The sequence below is a fragment of the Hemicordylus capensis genome, chromosome 4 (genome assembly GCF_027244095.1).
Source record: "Hemicordylus capensis ecotype Gifberg chromosome 4, rHemCap1.1.pri, whole genome shotgun sequence".
In the NCBI taxonomy this organism is placed as follows: domain Eukaryota; kingdom Metazoa; phylum Chordata; class Lepidosauria; order Squamata; family Cordylidae; genus Hemicordylus; species Hemicordylus capensis.
The window spans coordinates 303,188,867-303,207,384 of record NC_069660.1 but is presented as its reverse complement, the minus strand read 5'-3'; the positions used below and the strand labels follow the sequence as shown (position 1 = coordinate 303,207,384).

Here is an 18,518-nt window from a genome sequence, read left to right as displayed (position 1 = left end):
CTGAGGAAGGGATTCCCCCATCTCCGTCTGCCCATCTGATCACTCCCCCTCCTCTCTGGATTCATCGCTCAAGTCCACTAAGTCAGTGATGGCTTCGCATGAAGCTGTTGCCCCCAAGGGTGCCCGAGGAGAATGTAAAGGGGCAATAACTCTGTCTGGGCAGGTAGGTGACTCAACAGTGGAGTCCTCTGAAGAATGCAGACAGGATAGGCGTATACTGTTAGATCTACGCTCCCTGCACTTTTCATGCTGTCTCTTGTGGTGCCTCTTCTTTCTTTTATGGGATTTCTCATGAGAAGAGGAGGAAGAGGGGGATCTCCTCTTTCGCTTGCGACCCTTCTTTTCTCCCTGGCACTGATGTAAAGCCTGAGATAAGGCATTATTTATCCATGACTTCCAGCTTTCTGGAATTTCCACCCCCAGTCCCGAGGATGTAGATGGGGCAGAAGGAAAGGTAGCGCCCTGGCTCCCAGGCAATACCTGCCTAATAGGCTCCAGTAGTGGAGGATTATCCTGCAGCCCGTCAGTATCCACAGAGTGTGATGGTGCTGCTAATGAGGGTTGTGGCCGATTTCCCTTAGAACCTGCTCCTCCCATAGGCTGCCGCCCTTCATTGCCCTCCTCCGCCTGAATAGGGGCCGCCTCCTCCCCCGAAGACCTCAAAGCCTCGGAGGATCTCACCGCTGCGAACACCTGCAAAACCTGCTTCCTCCGCTGACGTCTCTGGGCCGCCGCTTGTTCTCCCTCGGCCTCTTTGGCAGTTCCAAAATGGTGCCTGTCATCGCACGCGGCTTCCCGCGCTGACTCAAATTGGCGGGCTTTCTTTACAGTGCTTGCTGCCACAGTGGGAAGCAGTGCTGAAGAGGTTCCCTCGCCCGAGGGGGACGCAGTGGTTCTGAGTGTGGCTGGGGCAGACTTAGCGGCGAGCGCAGCTGCAGCAGAACTCTCCACTCTGAGTATGCGAGACCGCTGCTTGTCAGTTCTGGGCCGAAGGCCTTGAAGGCATGGCACTCTGCTCTGCTCCATTGGACAGAGGGAAGGACAGAGCGATAGAGTGGGAGAGGAGTCAAGCAGAGGGAAGCTAACAGAGGTATTAAAACAGAGGGACTTAAAGAGACAGGATCTTTTTGTGTGTGTGTGATAACAGGAGGGGTGAAGGTAAAAGATTCAGAACAGGGGATCAGAACAGAGGACTTAGCTGGAAAAATAGCTGTAAGGAAGACGAAGAATGAAGAGTCCTTGCTGGAGCGCTGGCAGGATGAAAAGAACTGGGTGGGGTTACCATCCGGCTCCATTTATAGTCTAGCTAATTTGCATAAGTCCTGTCCTGGAACGAGCATGGGATGATAACTCGTGAGATGTCCTCACACAGCAGCCGAGAATGTTCTATGGATTGACAAACCATTACAGCTATAACTCCAAAGACCTCTGAACCATCAAGAGGGCAGCAAACGTAAGAGGCTGGAAAGTGAGAGCAGACAAGTAGCTTCTATACCCATGGCTTTTCTGATGTATATTCAGGGGCTCAAGCCATGATTCAGATGCCAATTTATGATTAGTGCTAGCCATAGTTTATTCATTTAAGTGCAAATACCCTGCTTTTCACAAAAAATGTACAATACAAATATTGTACAACAATGTGTATGTATACACACACACACACACACACACACACACTGCTGAGAAAAGGTTTGTGAATCTCTTAGAACAGTCTGTATGTTAGCCTAAGAATTATTCAAAATGGGATTAGATCCTAAACGAAACCCTGATAAGAGAGAAAGACAACCCTATTGAATAAGTAACACAGGCAAAAAGGACATATTTTGAATATTCACTAAACAGAGAGTCAAAAACAGGGCTGCTCAACTTCGGCCCTTGTGCAGATGTTGGCCTACAATTCCCATAATCCCTGGCTATTGGCAATGGCCACTGTGGCTGGGGATTATGGGAGTTATAATTCAAACACAGATGGGGTGGGGCTAAGTTGAATAGGCCTGGTCAAAAACAGACATCCTTGTAGGACAATAACTATACCCAAGTAAAAGAAATACAAAGAGAAACAAAACTAATTAAAAACAAACAGCATGGAAGGCTGTACTTTCACAAGACAAGGCATAAGCAGAGCCTTAAGCTTGCTAACTTGATACAAGCCTAGTTATTTTAGGTTGCCATTCTTACTTGGGTTCTGCCATGGCTGTCTTTCGGAGACCCATGATGAAACGCCCATGATGGAATGCTCTTCCACTCTGTACGTGGCCATTTTCTGTACTAGGGTAAGGAATGTCAACCTCCGATTTGCTTTCTAGGTCATGGACTATATAGCCGTTTATTGTATGAGCATCAATCCCTTCCACTGCCTCTGCAGAATAAGTGTCATAATATTAGAGGAAAATGGAAGCAACATTATTAGAAGGATGCACATTATTAAGCCACCACACACAAAAATAGACACCCACATTAAGCGCTTATTGCTGAGTATGGGGTAAGGACATGTAATGGGAAGAGAAGATTTGTGTGATCTGTAGAATCCAGAATCTGAATAAGGCAGGGGGTTTTCCCAAGGAAAAGCTAATACAGACCTGTAATCTGATCTGTTTTCAAGAGGTATGTTTCTAGCCCTCATAGCTGTAGAGATATATTTGAGGAATGCAATGTCAAAAAATGCTGCAAGGCCAGCAGCTAGTAAACACAAACTGGGAACTCACCATGCTGATCCATGCTTTTGTAACTTGCAGACTTGACTACTGTAGTGCTATTCTGCAAAGAATTACTGATGAAGACAACTCAGAAGCTGCAGCTAGTGCAAAATGCTGCAGCGCATCTTCTGTTTGTCGTCGATAAGGCTGTGTGCAGCTTTTACTCCATCAGTCGCACAAGCTGCTAGTTTGCTTCCACACCCAGCATAAGGTGCTGTGTTGTTTTTCTATGAAATTATTCAGGGCCTGGGGCACACATGCCTAGAGACCATCCCTCCCCATATCATCTCTCCCCACCAGCTCCAGTCAGCAAACCTGTTTGGGATGGGGCAGTAGATCAGTGGAAGAACATGTGTATGCTTGCATGCATAGAAACACAGGAAGCTGTCTTATACTGAGTCAGACCATGGGTCCATCTAGCTCAGTATTGGCTACACAGACTGGCAGCGGTTTCTCCAACACTGCAGGCAGGAGTCTCTCTCAGCCCTATCTTGGAGATGGCAGGGAGGGAACTTGGGACCTTCTGCATGCAAGCATGAAGGTGCACTTCCCAGAGCGGCCGCACCCCCTAAGGGGAATACCTTACAATGCTCACATGTAGTCTCCCATTAAAATGCAAACCAGGACAGACTCTGATTAGCAAAAGGTGACAATTCATGCTTGCTACCACAAGACCAGCTCTGCTCCCAGGTCCCAGATACAAGTCCTGGCATCTCCAGGTAGTGCTGGGAAAGACTCCTGCCTGAAACCCTGGAGAGCTTGCCACCAATCAATGTAGACAATACTGTGCTAGATGGATCGATGGCCTGATTTTGTATAAGGCAGCTTCCTATGCATTTATGTAGGCCCTGCTTCAGATATCATCAGTACCTTTGGTATAAACCATCTGCTGCTATAAGTTGTTCAGATGACTCCAGCCCTTCTCAACTGCCATCTCCTACTACTTCCCAGAACTCTCTCTTGATGCTACCTCTCCTCAAAGCCCACCATGCCATAGATTTTGCAAAACCCATTAGACACTGGATTCTACTGCAACTAAGCTAAGTCTTGTAACTGAGATTAATGCATATTCTTCTCCTGTTTATGCCTGCCTCCATTTCCCTTCCCTTACTATAATATTCTTATACCACTTTTTAACAAAAGTTCCCAAAGTAGTTTACATAGATAAATTGATAGATATAAATAAATAAAATGGCTCCCTATCCCCAAAAGGCTCACAGTCTTAAAAAGAAACACAAGACAGACACCACCAACAGCCACTGGAGGAATACTGTTCTGGGGATGAATAGGGCGGCGGGCCAGCTCCCCCTGCTAAATAAAGAGAATAACCACTTTAAATGGTGCCTCTTTGTTCAGTTATCAGGGGACAACTTTCTCTTGTTTTCTTTGTGTCAATTTCTAGATTGAAAACTTATTGGGGCAAGGACCTTTCCTTTCATTCTTTGTAAAGCACCATGCATATGGATGGTGCTATAATAGTTCTAATAATCGACAAAAGCAGAGCATTTATAGCGGTACCTCTGAGGTTGTGGAATGGCCTCCCTTTTAGAACTGAAAAATGGTTCATTTAGAAGGGGTTGTGAAACTTTCCCTTTTCATCTCTCTTTTGGGACCTTTCCCTAGATGGATTTTCTCCCTTTGACTGGCTATTTTGTATGTGTGCAATTTTTGCTCAGGCTTTCATCAGTTTGTATTCATTATTTTATATGATTTTTTGTTTTTATTTGCTTGTTGCTATAAGTCACTGTGGACACCTGTTGGAAACCTAGTACACTGATTGGACTGACTGATTAAATGCCGTCAAGTCGGTGTTGACTCTTAATGACCACATAGATAAATTCTCTCCAGGATGATCTGTTTTCAACTTGGCCTTTAAGGTCTGTCAGTGAACCTAGTACATACATACTTAAAACAAACAAGGAAGAAAGCAAGGAAAACTCAAAATACTAGTGTGTATGTGTCCCTCACCTGTAATCTCTCAGTTTTAAATCTATCGTGATTTTTCAAGGGTCCAACAAGTGTTCACTTTAGAGGAAAATAATTTCACAATAAAAATATTACATAAGTCTGAGGGCTCTCTAGCAAAGTAGCTTGGTCCAGATTACAGGAGAATAAAAATGCTGGTAGGGGTGATCTCCCCTACTTCCAGAACTGCTCTTTGCCTTTCAGAAATGTGTCCCTGAGGGCTGCATGACCCTTGGGGACATATTTCTGAAAAACAAACAGCACTTCTGGGTCAGAAGAGATAAGTGAAAATTGCCCCTCCTCCTCTCCCAAAACATGTGCGCCGCTGCTGGGGAAGCCTCCGGCTGCATTAAGAGCAGGCTCCTGCTGTGTCCTCAGGCCAGTGCTCTAGATGTCAGCCACTAAATTACAACTTTGGACCACTGAGCTCAGAGGCTCTTCAGGGTTTCAGAATGGTTCTTTCCTAGCCCTACCTAGACATGCAAAGGATTGATCTGGGATCATGCATGCAAAGCAGGTGCTCTGCCACTGAGGAATAGTCCCATCCCTTTTGTGTCAATACTACACAAATTAAGTCAACTTTTTCAGCTATATTAAACTTATTAGCTGCAATCCTCCAGCTCAAGACCTATTTCTTGATCTCATTGCTTCACAAGGGCAAGCTTTCGTGACAACTTATTCTGGGGTACAGGGCTGCTCTCTGAGGATCTGATCTGGGATAGGTAGGCAATCTGCTGCCTCATAAGGACTCTCTATTATTTGCTTCCCTTTGCAATCTGCGTGTGTATTTCTAATTCAAGCAATCATTAATTACAAAGACACTTTGTTGCAAGTTTTCTTCTCACCCAAAAGGAAACCAAGCCCAGTAACATTGGCTTTGGAATGTTTAAAGCTCAGGGAAGTGTGAGTGTGCAATGCTTGAATGATAAAAACATGTAGCTACAAGACAAGGATCAGTCTGTCCATCAAGTTAAATAAAACAAACAAACAAAGAGCAATGAACACATCAACTTTTACCTTCTAGGCCCAGGTCTCTCAAAGCATTACAGCCCCCAGGTTGCAACAATTCTCCAGCTATCCTGTCAGGTTCCTTCAGATCCCTCTCGATTACCATCACTTTCCTTCCATCCCTTGCCAGCACTGCTGCTAAAGCGGAGCCAAGTACACCAGACCCCACAATGATAATTTCCGGATCATACTGAGGAGCGAGTGTTGAAGCTGTAGCGGTGTCCGTGGTGGCCTCGGCTGAAATACTGACTCCCCTTCTGCCCTATGTAGAGATGAAGTCAAAAATAAAACATTTTCAGGTTGTGGTAATGAGTGCTAACTCAAATATCATGATTTTTCATGGCTTTAGACCCATTCACTTCAATGAGGTTAGCAACATGGTGCTCCATAGTACAGCATTTTCATTTTCCATTCCCCACTTGTTTTATCCCACCCTTCCTCCGAGGAGCTGAGATTGCTGTACAAAGTTTATCCTCACAAGAACCCTGGGAGGCAAATTAGGCTGGGAGAACGTGACAGGTCCAAGGCCACCCAGTGAGTTTCAGTACTCTGTGGAAACTCTCCTCAGGCCTAGTGTGACACTAGCATGCTACACTGGCTATCCAGAGCATTTTCAGCCCACTCTTCAGCCTAAAGGACACCCAGAGTAGCTGACAAAGAGTCGAAACACAACAAAACACAAACTATAAAAATAAACAATGCAACAATTAAAACAGAGAAACAGCAAAGATTATTATTATTATTATTTTTACATTTATATGCTGCTCTTCCTCCAAGGAGCCCAGAGCGGTGTACTACATACTTGAGTTTCTCTTTCACAACAACCCTGTGAAGTAGGTTAGGCTGAGAGAGAGGTGACTGGCCCAGAGTCACCCGGCTAGTTTCATGGCTGAATGAGGATTTGAACCCGGGTCTCCCCGGTCCTAGTCCAGCACTCTAACCACTACACCACGCTGGCTCTCTAATATCAGCATAAAAAGCTACAGAAATCTGAAGGTTAAATCTGAAACTCTTTATTCGCCCAGGAATTCTAGATCTTTTAAAAAAGAGCTAAAATTTCTGCCCAAATAAAAAGCTCTTCACCTGGCACCAGAAAGGCATCAGGCTTGGCTCCAGACAAGCAACCTTTCTAAAAAGGGGGCCCAGTCCGGCCAGACACCATCCAGCTCACCTCCCCAGGTGGGGGGATCTGGAGAAGGGCCTCCAAGAAAGATCTTAATACGCAAGCAGATTCATGTGGGAGAAGGCAGCCCTTTAAAAGGACCAGGTTCCACCCACCCATGAAGTGTGGTGAAGCAGCTGTCTCAGGTGGTGTTGGTGGAGGCAGGTGTCCCACACTCACATTCACTGGCTGCCTCATTGGAGCTGTCTAGGACACCACTCTACATCTCAATACATCCCGCCACTCTGTTCCCCACCCTCTACCTTTTGAAAAGGCAGGATAGAACAAGGAGGAAGAGGCAGAGGCGTAACTAGGGAAAACAGCGCCCGGGGCAAGCACTGAAATTGCGCCCCCCCCGCCACATCCCCCCCACCGCCCCCCCCACATACGTCTGACTGACACACATGTTTCAGAAAACTTTTATTTTAAAAATTACAAAAATTACCAAAAATTTCAAAATGCACTACATACTTAGGTTTTTCCTCACAACAACCCTGTGAAGTTGGCTTGTATCTCAAACATCAGAATTATAATGCAATGATGATACATACTACATTATACTTAGGTTTTTCCTCACAACAACCCTGTGAAGTTGGCTTGTATCTCAAACATCAGAATTATGATGCAATGATGATTATGATTATGATGCCCCTCCCTCATGCCCTAGTTCTGTTCCTGACTTTCCCTTGTGAGTGACTGTATTTTAACAAAACGAAAACCAAGGACTCCAAAGTAATTCGAGGGGCTAGGGTGATAGTGCTAAAGACTCCTTATTCTCCCGCTGTTAAAGAAAGACTCTCCTTTTCCAAAACCACACGCTATTTACACCAGAAAAGGTTTCAAATGGAGGGGGAAGCATTTATGCTTTGTTTTATGTTACGATTTCAAAGTTAGAAAAACTATAAAAGGGCCATTTTAGAGAAGATATGCACTGCCTTAGTTGCAAATCCTGCTTTTTCGAGATTCCCTGCAATTGAATAAAGCGATAATATACACCTTTGCTATTTAAATTGGTTGGAGAGTATTTATGACAATAAAAAATGAAATGGCATTTCAGATGCAACATTGGTTGCCTAAGACCACTCAGATTTAATTAATCTTCATCACATTGACAAAAAGAGCAATTAAAATTAAAATCCATTACTAAAACCAAACCACTTTGGGGTTGTTTTTAATGAAAGGTGGTATATAAATTTAACAATAAATGTTTAGAAGTATATACTTTCACCCCCTGCCCAACCTACAATTAATTCCAGCTTATTTTCAAAGGGCTTCTAGTTTTATTTACAAATTGCTTGGCAGCACCAATGCTTAAGTAATCGCTAATTGCTCCTAATGATAGTTTTACTTATTGTTAAATTTATATACCACCTTTCATTAAAACATTCTCTGTTCATCTGATTTTCAGTCTGGTTAATTAAATCGGTGGAGGTTTAGACTTTCCTGATGGGCTGAAACAGCTAATCCATTTTGATGATGACATATAATTAAATTAGCTTGCATTACCTAGTGAAAAAGTCCAGGAAGGGAGAGATGGGGGGGGATGTGGAACCCAAGGTTCCACATCCCCCCATCTCCCCCTCCCTGAACCTTTTCAGTTAAAACGTGGTTAGATTATAGGGGAGGAAGGACTTGAATGAGCAAAAAGGGGAACTGGTTTGAGCGTTCAGGAAGTTGTTCAGAAGAGGGAGTTGTTCAGGAAGTTTGCTCTGGTGCGTGTCCTCCTCTCGATGCATGCTCGACTGGTGGCGGGGCGCGCCGGGGAGTAAGAGTCAGAAACTTGGACTACGAAGACGCCGTGGCGCCCAGTGCTGGATGAGCAATGCCAATGGGGGGGGGCGGCGCCAGGACTGGGGGAGGGGGACTGCTCTGCAAAATAAAATAAAATAAAATAAAATAAAATAAATTTTCCGGCAAATCGGCAGGGGCACTTTTTGGCGCCCCCTGCCAAGTGGCGCCCAGGGCACGTGCCCCCCCTGCCCCCCTATAGTTACGCCTATGGGAAGAGGAGCAGTGGTGACTGTCACCACTGTCAGCTAAGCTGTGTGCATGGGGGGAAATCAGCATGTGGCATGATCAGTGTGCCACAGGTGTGTAGGGTGGCATGTGAAAGGGAGATCAAGTAAGGTGTGTAGGAATCAGGGAGGAACTGGCACACAGCACACCACAGGTGTGGGAGGTGGGAGGCAGACTAGTGGGGTGGGGATAGTGGCTCATCATGCTTCCACAAGTGTCAGGGGACTTGGACCAGAACTGTCCAGGTCACAAGCCATTTAGGGCTCTGAAGATTAAGGGTGCCAAATGAGGGGGAAGATTCTAGACCCTCTAAAGACACTCAAATCCATTTAAGAGTTGCACCGCAACATCTGGACAGATTCAAGGTCCCAATCCCTTTCCCCACGAAGGATTCTTCTTGGCAACCAGCTGAACACCCAGACTTCTGTCTCTCTCACTAGCTATATCTAGGGCCAAAATAGACACGTAACTTACATTACCAATTGCTACCCAAAGCCAGCAACTGCACATTTGACTCCTCCCACCCATCTCCTCGATTGTCTAGAAGGACTAACTGTGGTGTCACATTATTCCGTTTCCAAGCCCCTCGATAGTTGCAGCCAATCAGAGTGTAGTCAAGAAAACAGAATGTTGTGACATCACATTACAAGGCAGGTTCCAACTAGACACACTATGGAGTGGAGAGAGGAATTAGGCCAACAAGGTCTGAAGGACTCCCCACCCCCACCCCCAATTTCTGTATTTAGTAATTTCCTCTCTCAATTCTTTTTTTTTTTAAGATAATTACAGGGAAAATCCAAACTACTGTTATTTGTCAGACATTGCTCATTGTAATTACTGTATATACATTGGTCTGTCGAAGTCAGTTGCTTCACAGCTCTGACATCCACAGAGGATCTGTTACAGCCTTGCAGGTACTTCCTCCTATGGGACTTTTACTGAGATATGCCATAAATGAAGCCTAGCAGCTATGATGAAGATCAGTAATGGGAATCGGACAGGAAATAGCAAATTCCACCACGGTTGTTGCACATATGCTTTACTGATCTAATACTCAGCATTTATGTAGTGTGCTCAGTGGCTGACGTTCTCAGTAACGTAGCATGTGTGTAACGAACACCTCCAAGAATGCAGTGGGACCACGCCTGCAGCTCCATCAGTTCCCTTGAGTGTATGGTTTTGCACAAAAGAGCCAGTGGGCAGGCACTTCTCCCAGAGCGCTCTCCTGTACTCTCAAAGCCCTCTGTTGCAGCAAGGATGGTATCTCTGTGTTCTTGGAGGTGCTATTTATGCACACAACAACAGTTTCCAAAGCGATTTACACAGAGAAACAACAAATAAATAAGATGGCTCCCTGTCCCCAAAAAGCTCACAATCTAAAAAGAAACATAAGATAGACACCAGCAACAGTCACTGGAGGTACTGTGCTGGGGGTGGATAGGGCCAGTTACTCTCCCCCTGCTAAATAAAAGAGAATTGCCATGTTTCATTAGTTAAGATGTCAGCCACTGTTCATAGTACTTTATATATATGACCACAATAATCTACAACATCCCCAAAAGGTAGTCCAGTATTGTTATCACTATGATGCACAGCAGGGAGGTTTGAGAGACAGTGACCTGCCTACGGCCATCCTGCAAGGTTGGGGCCGATGAGATTTGAACCAGTGACCTCCCAGGCCATAGTTCACTCTCACTCAAATCATACTCATGTACAAATCAACTTGCATTACTTCCCACCTCGCCCCATGGCATGGCAGTGCTGCAGACTCCATCAGGGATTCTGAAACTCCCCATTTTGCTTTTTACACTGGCTGACATCCAAATCCATTTAGTTAACAGTACCAGTGTTCTCTCTAACAGGGATTCCCAGATGCTGTTGACTACAACTCCCAGAATCCCCAGCTGCAATGGCTTTTGCTTGGGGATTATGGGAGTTGTAGTCAACTGAATGAATGAACTGAACAGAACTGAACAGTGCTACCTCAGAGTTACTCTAAAGGATTACTTAATTTCAATGGGGCTTCTGTTGAGTAATTTAGTCAGGATGTCAGCCACTGACAATAAGAATTCAGCAGTCAGGATGTACCCAGCCATCTAGCTGCTGTTGCTGCTTCTATCTGGTGGAATAACATGAGCAAAATTCACTTTTGCATCACCTAGTACTACTTTTTTCCTGCACACTAAAAATTCAGACCTGCATTTGATGCTTTCTAGCTATGGCCCAATTTACACATGCAGCAGAATGAGGTGGGATTGTAGTGGCAAAATCTTAATGTAGCAGAATAGTGGAGGGAATCATGTTTTTGAAAGCCTCTCCGCAAGTAAGAGACTACCACATCAGGGAGAAACATTCTAACTTGATCCTTAGCCTATTGCTCTAATTTTCTATTTGCAGGAAATATAAAAAATGTGATCCATCACTTCCAGGCCAAAGTGGTAAACTCCTTTCTATCCCCTCAGGATTCTACCATCTAATTCTACTGCATGTGTTGATCAGACCTTCCACACTCTCCCTTACAGTGATTTTTACAGAACAATCCATCTACTCTCCACTTCTTCGTTCTCTCCAAACTGATTCACACTTTTATTTTTTAAACACGGACAAAAATGCCATGGTTCAAATGACGAAATAGTGTACATGCAGATGCAGTCAACTATGAACAGACACGTGTTTAAATGGCTCTCTCTTCCTGCAATAAGCACGGAAATGGTGATCCAAAGATGACCATCCTACCCCCAGTTCTGTGTTTATTACAGAGAAATCTGACAATTTAACAGCTTATGCATCATTTACAAGTGGCAGTAGGCATATCTGTTTTACTACAGAAACTCCGGTACAATTACACCCTACTGAGAATGATGATGTAAACTATGTGAATAAGCTTCACTTTCCATGACACAACATCACTATCAGTTATTTTTCCTCCCTCGTTTTTGCATGCCACCAAATATTTTTTTAAGGCTGTTTATTAACATGACTTATAAGCTTCCTTTCCACAAAAAAGTTCTGCAAGGTAACGGAAGATGCCACAGTTACCTAAGATATTCCATTCTAATACATGTGGTTTTGTCCACATGTAGCAAGGGGAGCAAGCAAGTATTAGCACGCAGATGATCTGCATGGGTTAAGGTAGGTTTTATTTAATGTGCTTCCAAAAGGGAAGTTAAAAAAAGTTTGAAATTTGTAAGATTTCATCTTCAAATATTATTCATTTTATTGACTAAATTACTATATATGATAAATTTGAATCAGAGAAGGAACTTCTGCCTCTCTTGTGCATGATGTTGTTTTGGGATTATTGATCTGATTACTGAGTGTTAGAAATTCTGTTCTGTTGAGAACAATTAAAATATAGCACCCCTCAAAATTTAAATCTTTCCGCCAGCATATTCCAGTGTGAAAAGTATTCCATCCAACTGATTTCAATGGAAAGATTGTGTTTGCAAAAATTTGTGTTTGTGGGACATCAGAAAGTAGGACTTTTATTTTCCACAACCAACCCTTCAAAATATATAATAGATCTGGTGATTTTTTAAATTTGATTTGCTTTTTATATTTGTTGACCATTGACTTTCAGAGGGGTTTAGACTGAATTTTGCTTTATTATTGCAAGTTATTTATTTATTTAATACATTTCTATACTGCCCAAAACGCAAGTTCTCTGGGCGCTTCACAAAACAATAAAACCAGCCAATAAAAGATTAAAACATTCCAACAATTAAAACAAAAAGTTAAAACTATTAATACACAACTAAAGCAGCATCTAATTAAAAGCCTAGGTGAACAAATGTGTCTTGACTGCCCTTTCAAAAGTTGTAAGAGAAGGGGAGGCTCTTATTTCAGCAGGAAGTGTGTTCCAAAGCCTTGTGGCAGCAATGGAGAAGGCCCATCCCCGAGTAGCCACCTCACGACCTGGTGGCAACTGCAGACGAACCTCTCCAGATTATCTCAATGGACGGTGTGGTTCATAGCGAAGAAGACATTCTCTTAAATACCAAGGGCCCAAGCTGCTTAGGGCTTTATAGGTTATAACCAAAACCTTGTACTCTGCCTGGAAACTTACCGGCAGCCAGTGTAGATGTTTTAAGATAGCAGTGATATGGTCTCTCCGAGATGACCCAGAGATCAACCTAGCCGCTGCATTCTGGACTAACTACAGTATCCAGACTACGTACAAAGGCAATCCCACATAGAGCGCATTGCAGTAATCATGTCTGGAAGTGACCAGCAGATGTACTACTGTTCTGAGGGTAGGATGCCTCCTAGTCTTAAGGAGGCAATTACCAGACCGCTTCTGAAGAAGCCTACCCTGGATACCTCAGAGCTGAGTAACTATAGGCCCGTCTCCAACATTCTGTGGCCGGGCAAGGTAATTGAGAGGGTGGTGGCCTCCCAGCTCCAGACAGTCTTGGAGGAAACGGATTATCTAGACCCATTTCAAACTGGCCTCCGGGCTGGCTATGGGACGGAGACTGCCTTGGTCGGCCTGATGGATAATCTCCAACTGGGAATTGACAGAGGAAGTGTGACTCTGTTGGTCCTTTTGGACCTCTCAGCAGCTTTCGATACTATCAACCATAGCATCCTTCTAGAGGGTCTGAGGGGGTTGGGAGTGGGAGGCACTGCTTTATGGTGGTTCTGCTCCTACCTCTCAGGCAGGTTCTACAGTGAGGGAAATAAGTATTTGATCCCCTGCTGATTTTGTCCGTTTGCCCTCTGACACAGAAATGACCAGGCTATAATTGGAATGGTAGGTTTATTGTAGCTGTGAGAGACAGAATAACAACAAACAAACCCTCAAAAGCCCAGTGCCCAAAAGTCAGCGATGGATTTGCATTGTAGTGAGGGAAATAAGTATTCGATCCCCTATCAACCAGCAAGATTTCAAGCTCCCAGGTGTCTTTTCACTATATGCAGGTAACGAGCTGAGATGAGGCACACCCTCTGCAAGGGAGTGCTCCTAATCCCAGCTTGTTACAGTACCTGTATAAAAGACACCTGTCCATAGAAGCAAGCAATCACTCAGCTTCCAAACTCACCACCATGCCCAAGACCAAAGAGCTGTCGAAGGATGTCAGGGACAAGGTTGTAGACCTGCACAAGGCTGGAGTGGGCTACAAGACTATCGCCAAGCAGCTTGGTGAGAAGGTGACTACAGTTGGCACGATAACTCGCAAATGGAAGAAACACAAAATAACTGTCAATCTCCCTCGGTCTGGGGCTCCATGCAAGATCTCACCTCGTGGAGTTGCAATGATCATGAGAACGGTGACAAAGCAGCCCAGAACTACACGGGGGGAACTTGTCAATGATCTCAGGGCAGCTGGAACCATAGTCACCAAGAAAACAATTGGTAACACACTACGCCGTGAAGGACTGAAATCTTGCAGTGCCCGCAAGGTCCCCCTGCTCAAGGCAGCACATGTACAGGCCCGTCTGCAGTTTGCCAATGCACATCTGAATGATCCAGAGGAGAACTGGGCGAAAGTTTTGTGGTCAGATGAGACCAAAATCAAGCTCTTTGGCATCAACTCAACTCGCCGTGTGTGGAGGAGGAGGAATGCTGCCTATGAGCCCAAGAACACCATCCCCACCGTCAAACATGGAGGTGGACACATTATGCTTTGGGGGTGCTTTTCTGCTAAGGGGACAGGACACCTTCACCACATCGAAGGGACGATGGACGGGACCATGTCCCGTCAGATCTTGGGTGAGCACCTCCTTCCCTCAGCCAGGGCATTGAGAATGGGTCGTGGATGTGTATTCCAGCATGACAATGACCCAAAACACACAGCCAAGGCAACAAAGGAGTGGCTCAAGAAGAAGCACATGAAGGTCCTGGAGTGGCCCAGCCAGTCTCCAGACCTTAATCCCATAGAAAATCTGTGGAGGGAGCTGAAGGTTCGGGTTGCCAAACATCAGCCTCGAAACCTTTCTGACTTGGAGAGGATCTGCAAAGAGGAGTGGGACAACATCCCTCCTGGGTTGTGTGCAAACCTGGTGGCCAACTACAAGAAACGTCTGACCTCTGTGATTGCCAACAAGGGTTTTGCCATCAAGTACTAAGACATCTTTTGTGAAGGGATCGAATACTTATTTCCCTCACTACAATGTAAATCCATCGCTGACTTTTGGGCACTGGGCTTTTGAGGGTTTGTTTGTTGTTATTCTGTCTCTCACAGCTACAATAAACCTACCATTCCAATTATAGCCTGGTCATTTCTGTGTCAGAGAGCAAACGGACAAAATCAGCAGGGGATCAAATACTTATTTCCCTCACTGTAGATGGTGTCCCTTGGAGACTGTTCTTCAAAATCTGAACTTTTGTAAGGTGTCCCTCAGGGCTCCGATTGTCTCCAATGTTGTTTAACATCTACATGAAACCGCTGGGAGAGATCATCAGGACATTTGGTGCAGAGTGTTATCAGTATGCTGATGACATACTGATAATCTATTTCTCCATGTCAGCATCATTGGGAGAGGGCATAACCTCCCTAAATGCCTGTCTGGAATCGGTAATGGGCTGAATGAGGGATAACAAACTGAGACTGAATCTAGATAAGATGGAGATACTCATTGTGCAGGGGTTGAAACTCAGGAGACAATTTTGATCTGCCTGTTCTGGATGGGGTCACACTTCCCCAGAAGGAACAGGTACACAGTCTGGGAATACTTCTGGATCCAAGCCTCTCCCTGGTCTCCCAGGTTGAGGCAGTGACCAGAGGTGCCTTCTATCAGCTCTGGCTGATACGCCAGCTGCATCCATCTCTTGAGACAGATGACCTCAAAACAGTGGTACATCTGCTGGTAACCTCCAGACTGGATTACTGTAATGAGCTCTATGTGGGGCTGCCCTTGTATGTAGTCCGGAAACTACAGTTGGTTCAGAATGCGGCAGCCAGGCTGGTCTCTGGGGCATCTAGGAGAGACCATATTACTCCTGTATTGAAGGAGCTACACTGGCTGCAGATATGTTTCCAGGCAAAATACAAGGTGTTAGTTATAACCTATAAAGCCCTAAACAGCTTGGGCCCTGGTATTTAAGAGAACATCTTCTTTGTTATGAACCCCATCGCCCATTGAGATCATCAGGACAGGTCCATCTTCATTTGCCACCGGCTCGTCTGCCCGAGAGATAAGAGTGGAACCACCGCAAAGCAGTTCTTCCCACCCCCAACCCACTCAGACGTTCCAGAAGGATACTATGGTCGATAGTATCGGAAACCACCAAGAGGTCCAAAAGGACCAACAGAGTCACACTTCCTCTGTCAATTGCCAATCGGAGATCATCCATCAGGCTGACCAAGGCAGTCTCCACCCCACAGCCCACTCGAAAGCCGGTCTGAAACAGATCTAGATAATCAGTTTCATCCAAGACTGCCTGGAGTTGGGAGGCCACCACCCTCTCAATCACCTTGCCCTGCCACAGAAGGTTGGAGACAGGCCTATACTTGCTCAACTCTGAGGAATCCAGGGCAGGCTTCTTCAGATGTGATCTAATAATTGCCTCCTTAAGACAAGGAGACATCCTGCCCTCCCTCAGAGAAGCATTTATGATCTCTAGCAGGCCTTCTACAACAACCTCCCTGCCAGATAGCATTAGTCAAGTTGGGCAAGGGTCAAGAGAACAGGTGGTAGGCTGCCTCGCTCCAAGCAGCTTGTCCACATTCTCACAAGTCACAAACTGGAACTGATCCAGCCTAACCACATAAGGGGAGTCGCTGGACACCTCCGATTCAGACACTGCAGTAATTGTGGGGGTCTAAATCCACGTCAGCCAGAATATGAGATTTTATCCACATAGAAATCATTAAACACATCACAGCGGGTAATACATGGTTCCAAATTCTGATTCAAAGGAGGAAGGGCACTCACTAGCCCTCTCACAACACTGGACAACTCCGCCGGACATGAACTTGCGGATGCAATACGGGCAGAAAAGAATCACTTCCTTGCCGCCCATATTGCCAGAGTATAGATCTTCAAATGTGCTCTATGTTGTAATCTGTCAGATTCGAGTAGAGTCTTTCTCCATTTGCACTCCAGTCGTCTACTTCGCCCCTTCAGCCCCAGTAGTTCTTCCATATACCAAGGGGCCAATTTTGAAGCGAGTCGGAGAGGACACTTAGGTGCAATCATGTCTACTGCCCTGGTGAGTTTGCTGTTCCAGTTCTCCACCAGGGCTTCAACAGGATCACCGGCAACTTTACTTCCTTTATTCCCCACCACCACCGGAATAGCCATCCCACAGTCAGTGGACACACACCCCGTTTCCCCATCCCCAGACAAACCAAGACACACCTGAAACACCCAGGATTCAAAAACAACAACAGAAGCCAAAAAATATCACCAGGCCCTCACCCTTGTTGCCCCCCAAGGTGGCTTCCCAGAAGGGGCAACCCCTCTGGTGTCACCCCTTCGGTGGCGACCCCTTCGGTGGCAGGCCCGCCACCACAGTGCAGCAGTCCTTTTATAAGCCCAGAAACATGGCTAATCTGAGCAGCTGACCCTCAGGAACTGCTGACTCGCGCCCTCTGGCCCTGATCCCACACAGACTCACCTGCAGGCCAGCCACAGCCCCACAAGCTAGGGGGCACCCAGGCTGGCAAGCTGACAACAGCAGACAGTAACCACTCAGGCTCTCACCACTGGGTAGCCACTGTCTCCAGGAAGCAGATGTTACAGCCTCCTCCTCCCTACAAGGCTTCTGGCAACTGAGGTAAGAAATCAGTTGCCTTATTGACCCATTTGAACTGAGACAGATAGATATGGAATGAAGTAAAGTGTGGTACTTGGAGACATTGTTGGAGTGAGAGCAAAGTCTTGCCATCCCATCGCACCCCAAGACCCCACAACACTGATGAACACTTGAATCTAAGATGTACAAGCCAGGCCATTGGTCCATGCAGAGACGCAACTGTCTCCAGTGGAAAGAAGATTGGGGTCTTTCTCAGGTATTAAGCAGAGATTCTTCCCACTAGATACTGGGATAGACCACAGAACCTTCTATTCTGCATGCCAAGCACATGCTTCACCACTGAGGTGCATTCCTCCACTCAAAAAAGGACTGTCAAGGATGTGATGATGTGACTCCCACTTATTTGCATGGGGAAACAAAGTAAATGAGCTGCAAATGATCAGGAAGGGTATGGCGGTTGGGGAGAATCAACATCATCCAGACTACTGCTCCATTAGCAGAAACACTTTCTGCGAATGGCAAGAGTGTTTAATAAGAACAGTCCTGCTGGATCAGGCCTAAGGAAGCCTACAGGCAGGAGTTGAGGGCATGCCCTCTCCCCTGGTGTTACTCCCTTGCAACTGGTACTCAGAGGCATCTGGCTTTGAGGCTGGAGGTGACCTACAACCCTCCAATTAGTAGTTGATAAACCTCTCCTCCATGAAGTTATCCAAACCCTTCTTAAAGCCATCCAAACTAGTAGCCAACACCACATCTTGTGGCAGAGAATTCCACAAGTTGATTATGCCTTGTGTGAAGAAGTACTTCCATTTGTTGATTTTAAATTTCTTGGCACCCAGTTTCATGGGATGACCCCTGGTTCTAGTGTTATGTGTGAGCGAGAAATTTTTCTCTGTCCACTTTCTCCACACCATGCATGTTTTTATAGACCTCTATCAGGTCTCCCCACAGTCTTTTTTCTAAATTAAAA

At 45.4% G+C, this 18,518-nt stretch overlaps 1 protein-coding gene across 3 annotated transcripts in view; it reads right to left on the bottom strand.

The window, feature by feature from the left end:
* SQLE (squalene epoxidase) overlaps nucleotides 1-18,518 on the bottom strand; it is a 53,812-nt gene that overhangs the window by 32,097 nt on the left and 3,197 nt on the right. For 2 of the 3 annotated variants that reach the window (XM_053245793.1, XM_053245795.1), the window contains exons 3-4: nucleotides 5,679-5,931; nucleotides 2,179-2,359 (exon numbers count right to left, since the gene is read on the bottom strand). In XM_053245793.1, the coding sequence (XP_053101768.1) occupies nucleotides 2,179-2,359; nucleotides 5,679-5,931 (434 nt within the window). Of the gene's footprint in view, nucleotides 1-2,178; nucleotides 2,360-5,678; nucleotides 5,932-9,321; nucleotides 9,437-18,518 lie in introns of those variants that run through there. The other variant, XM_053245796.1, reaches the window with a different exon arrangement.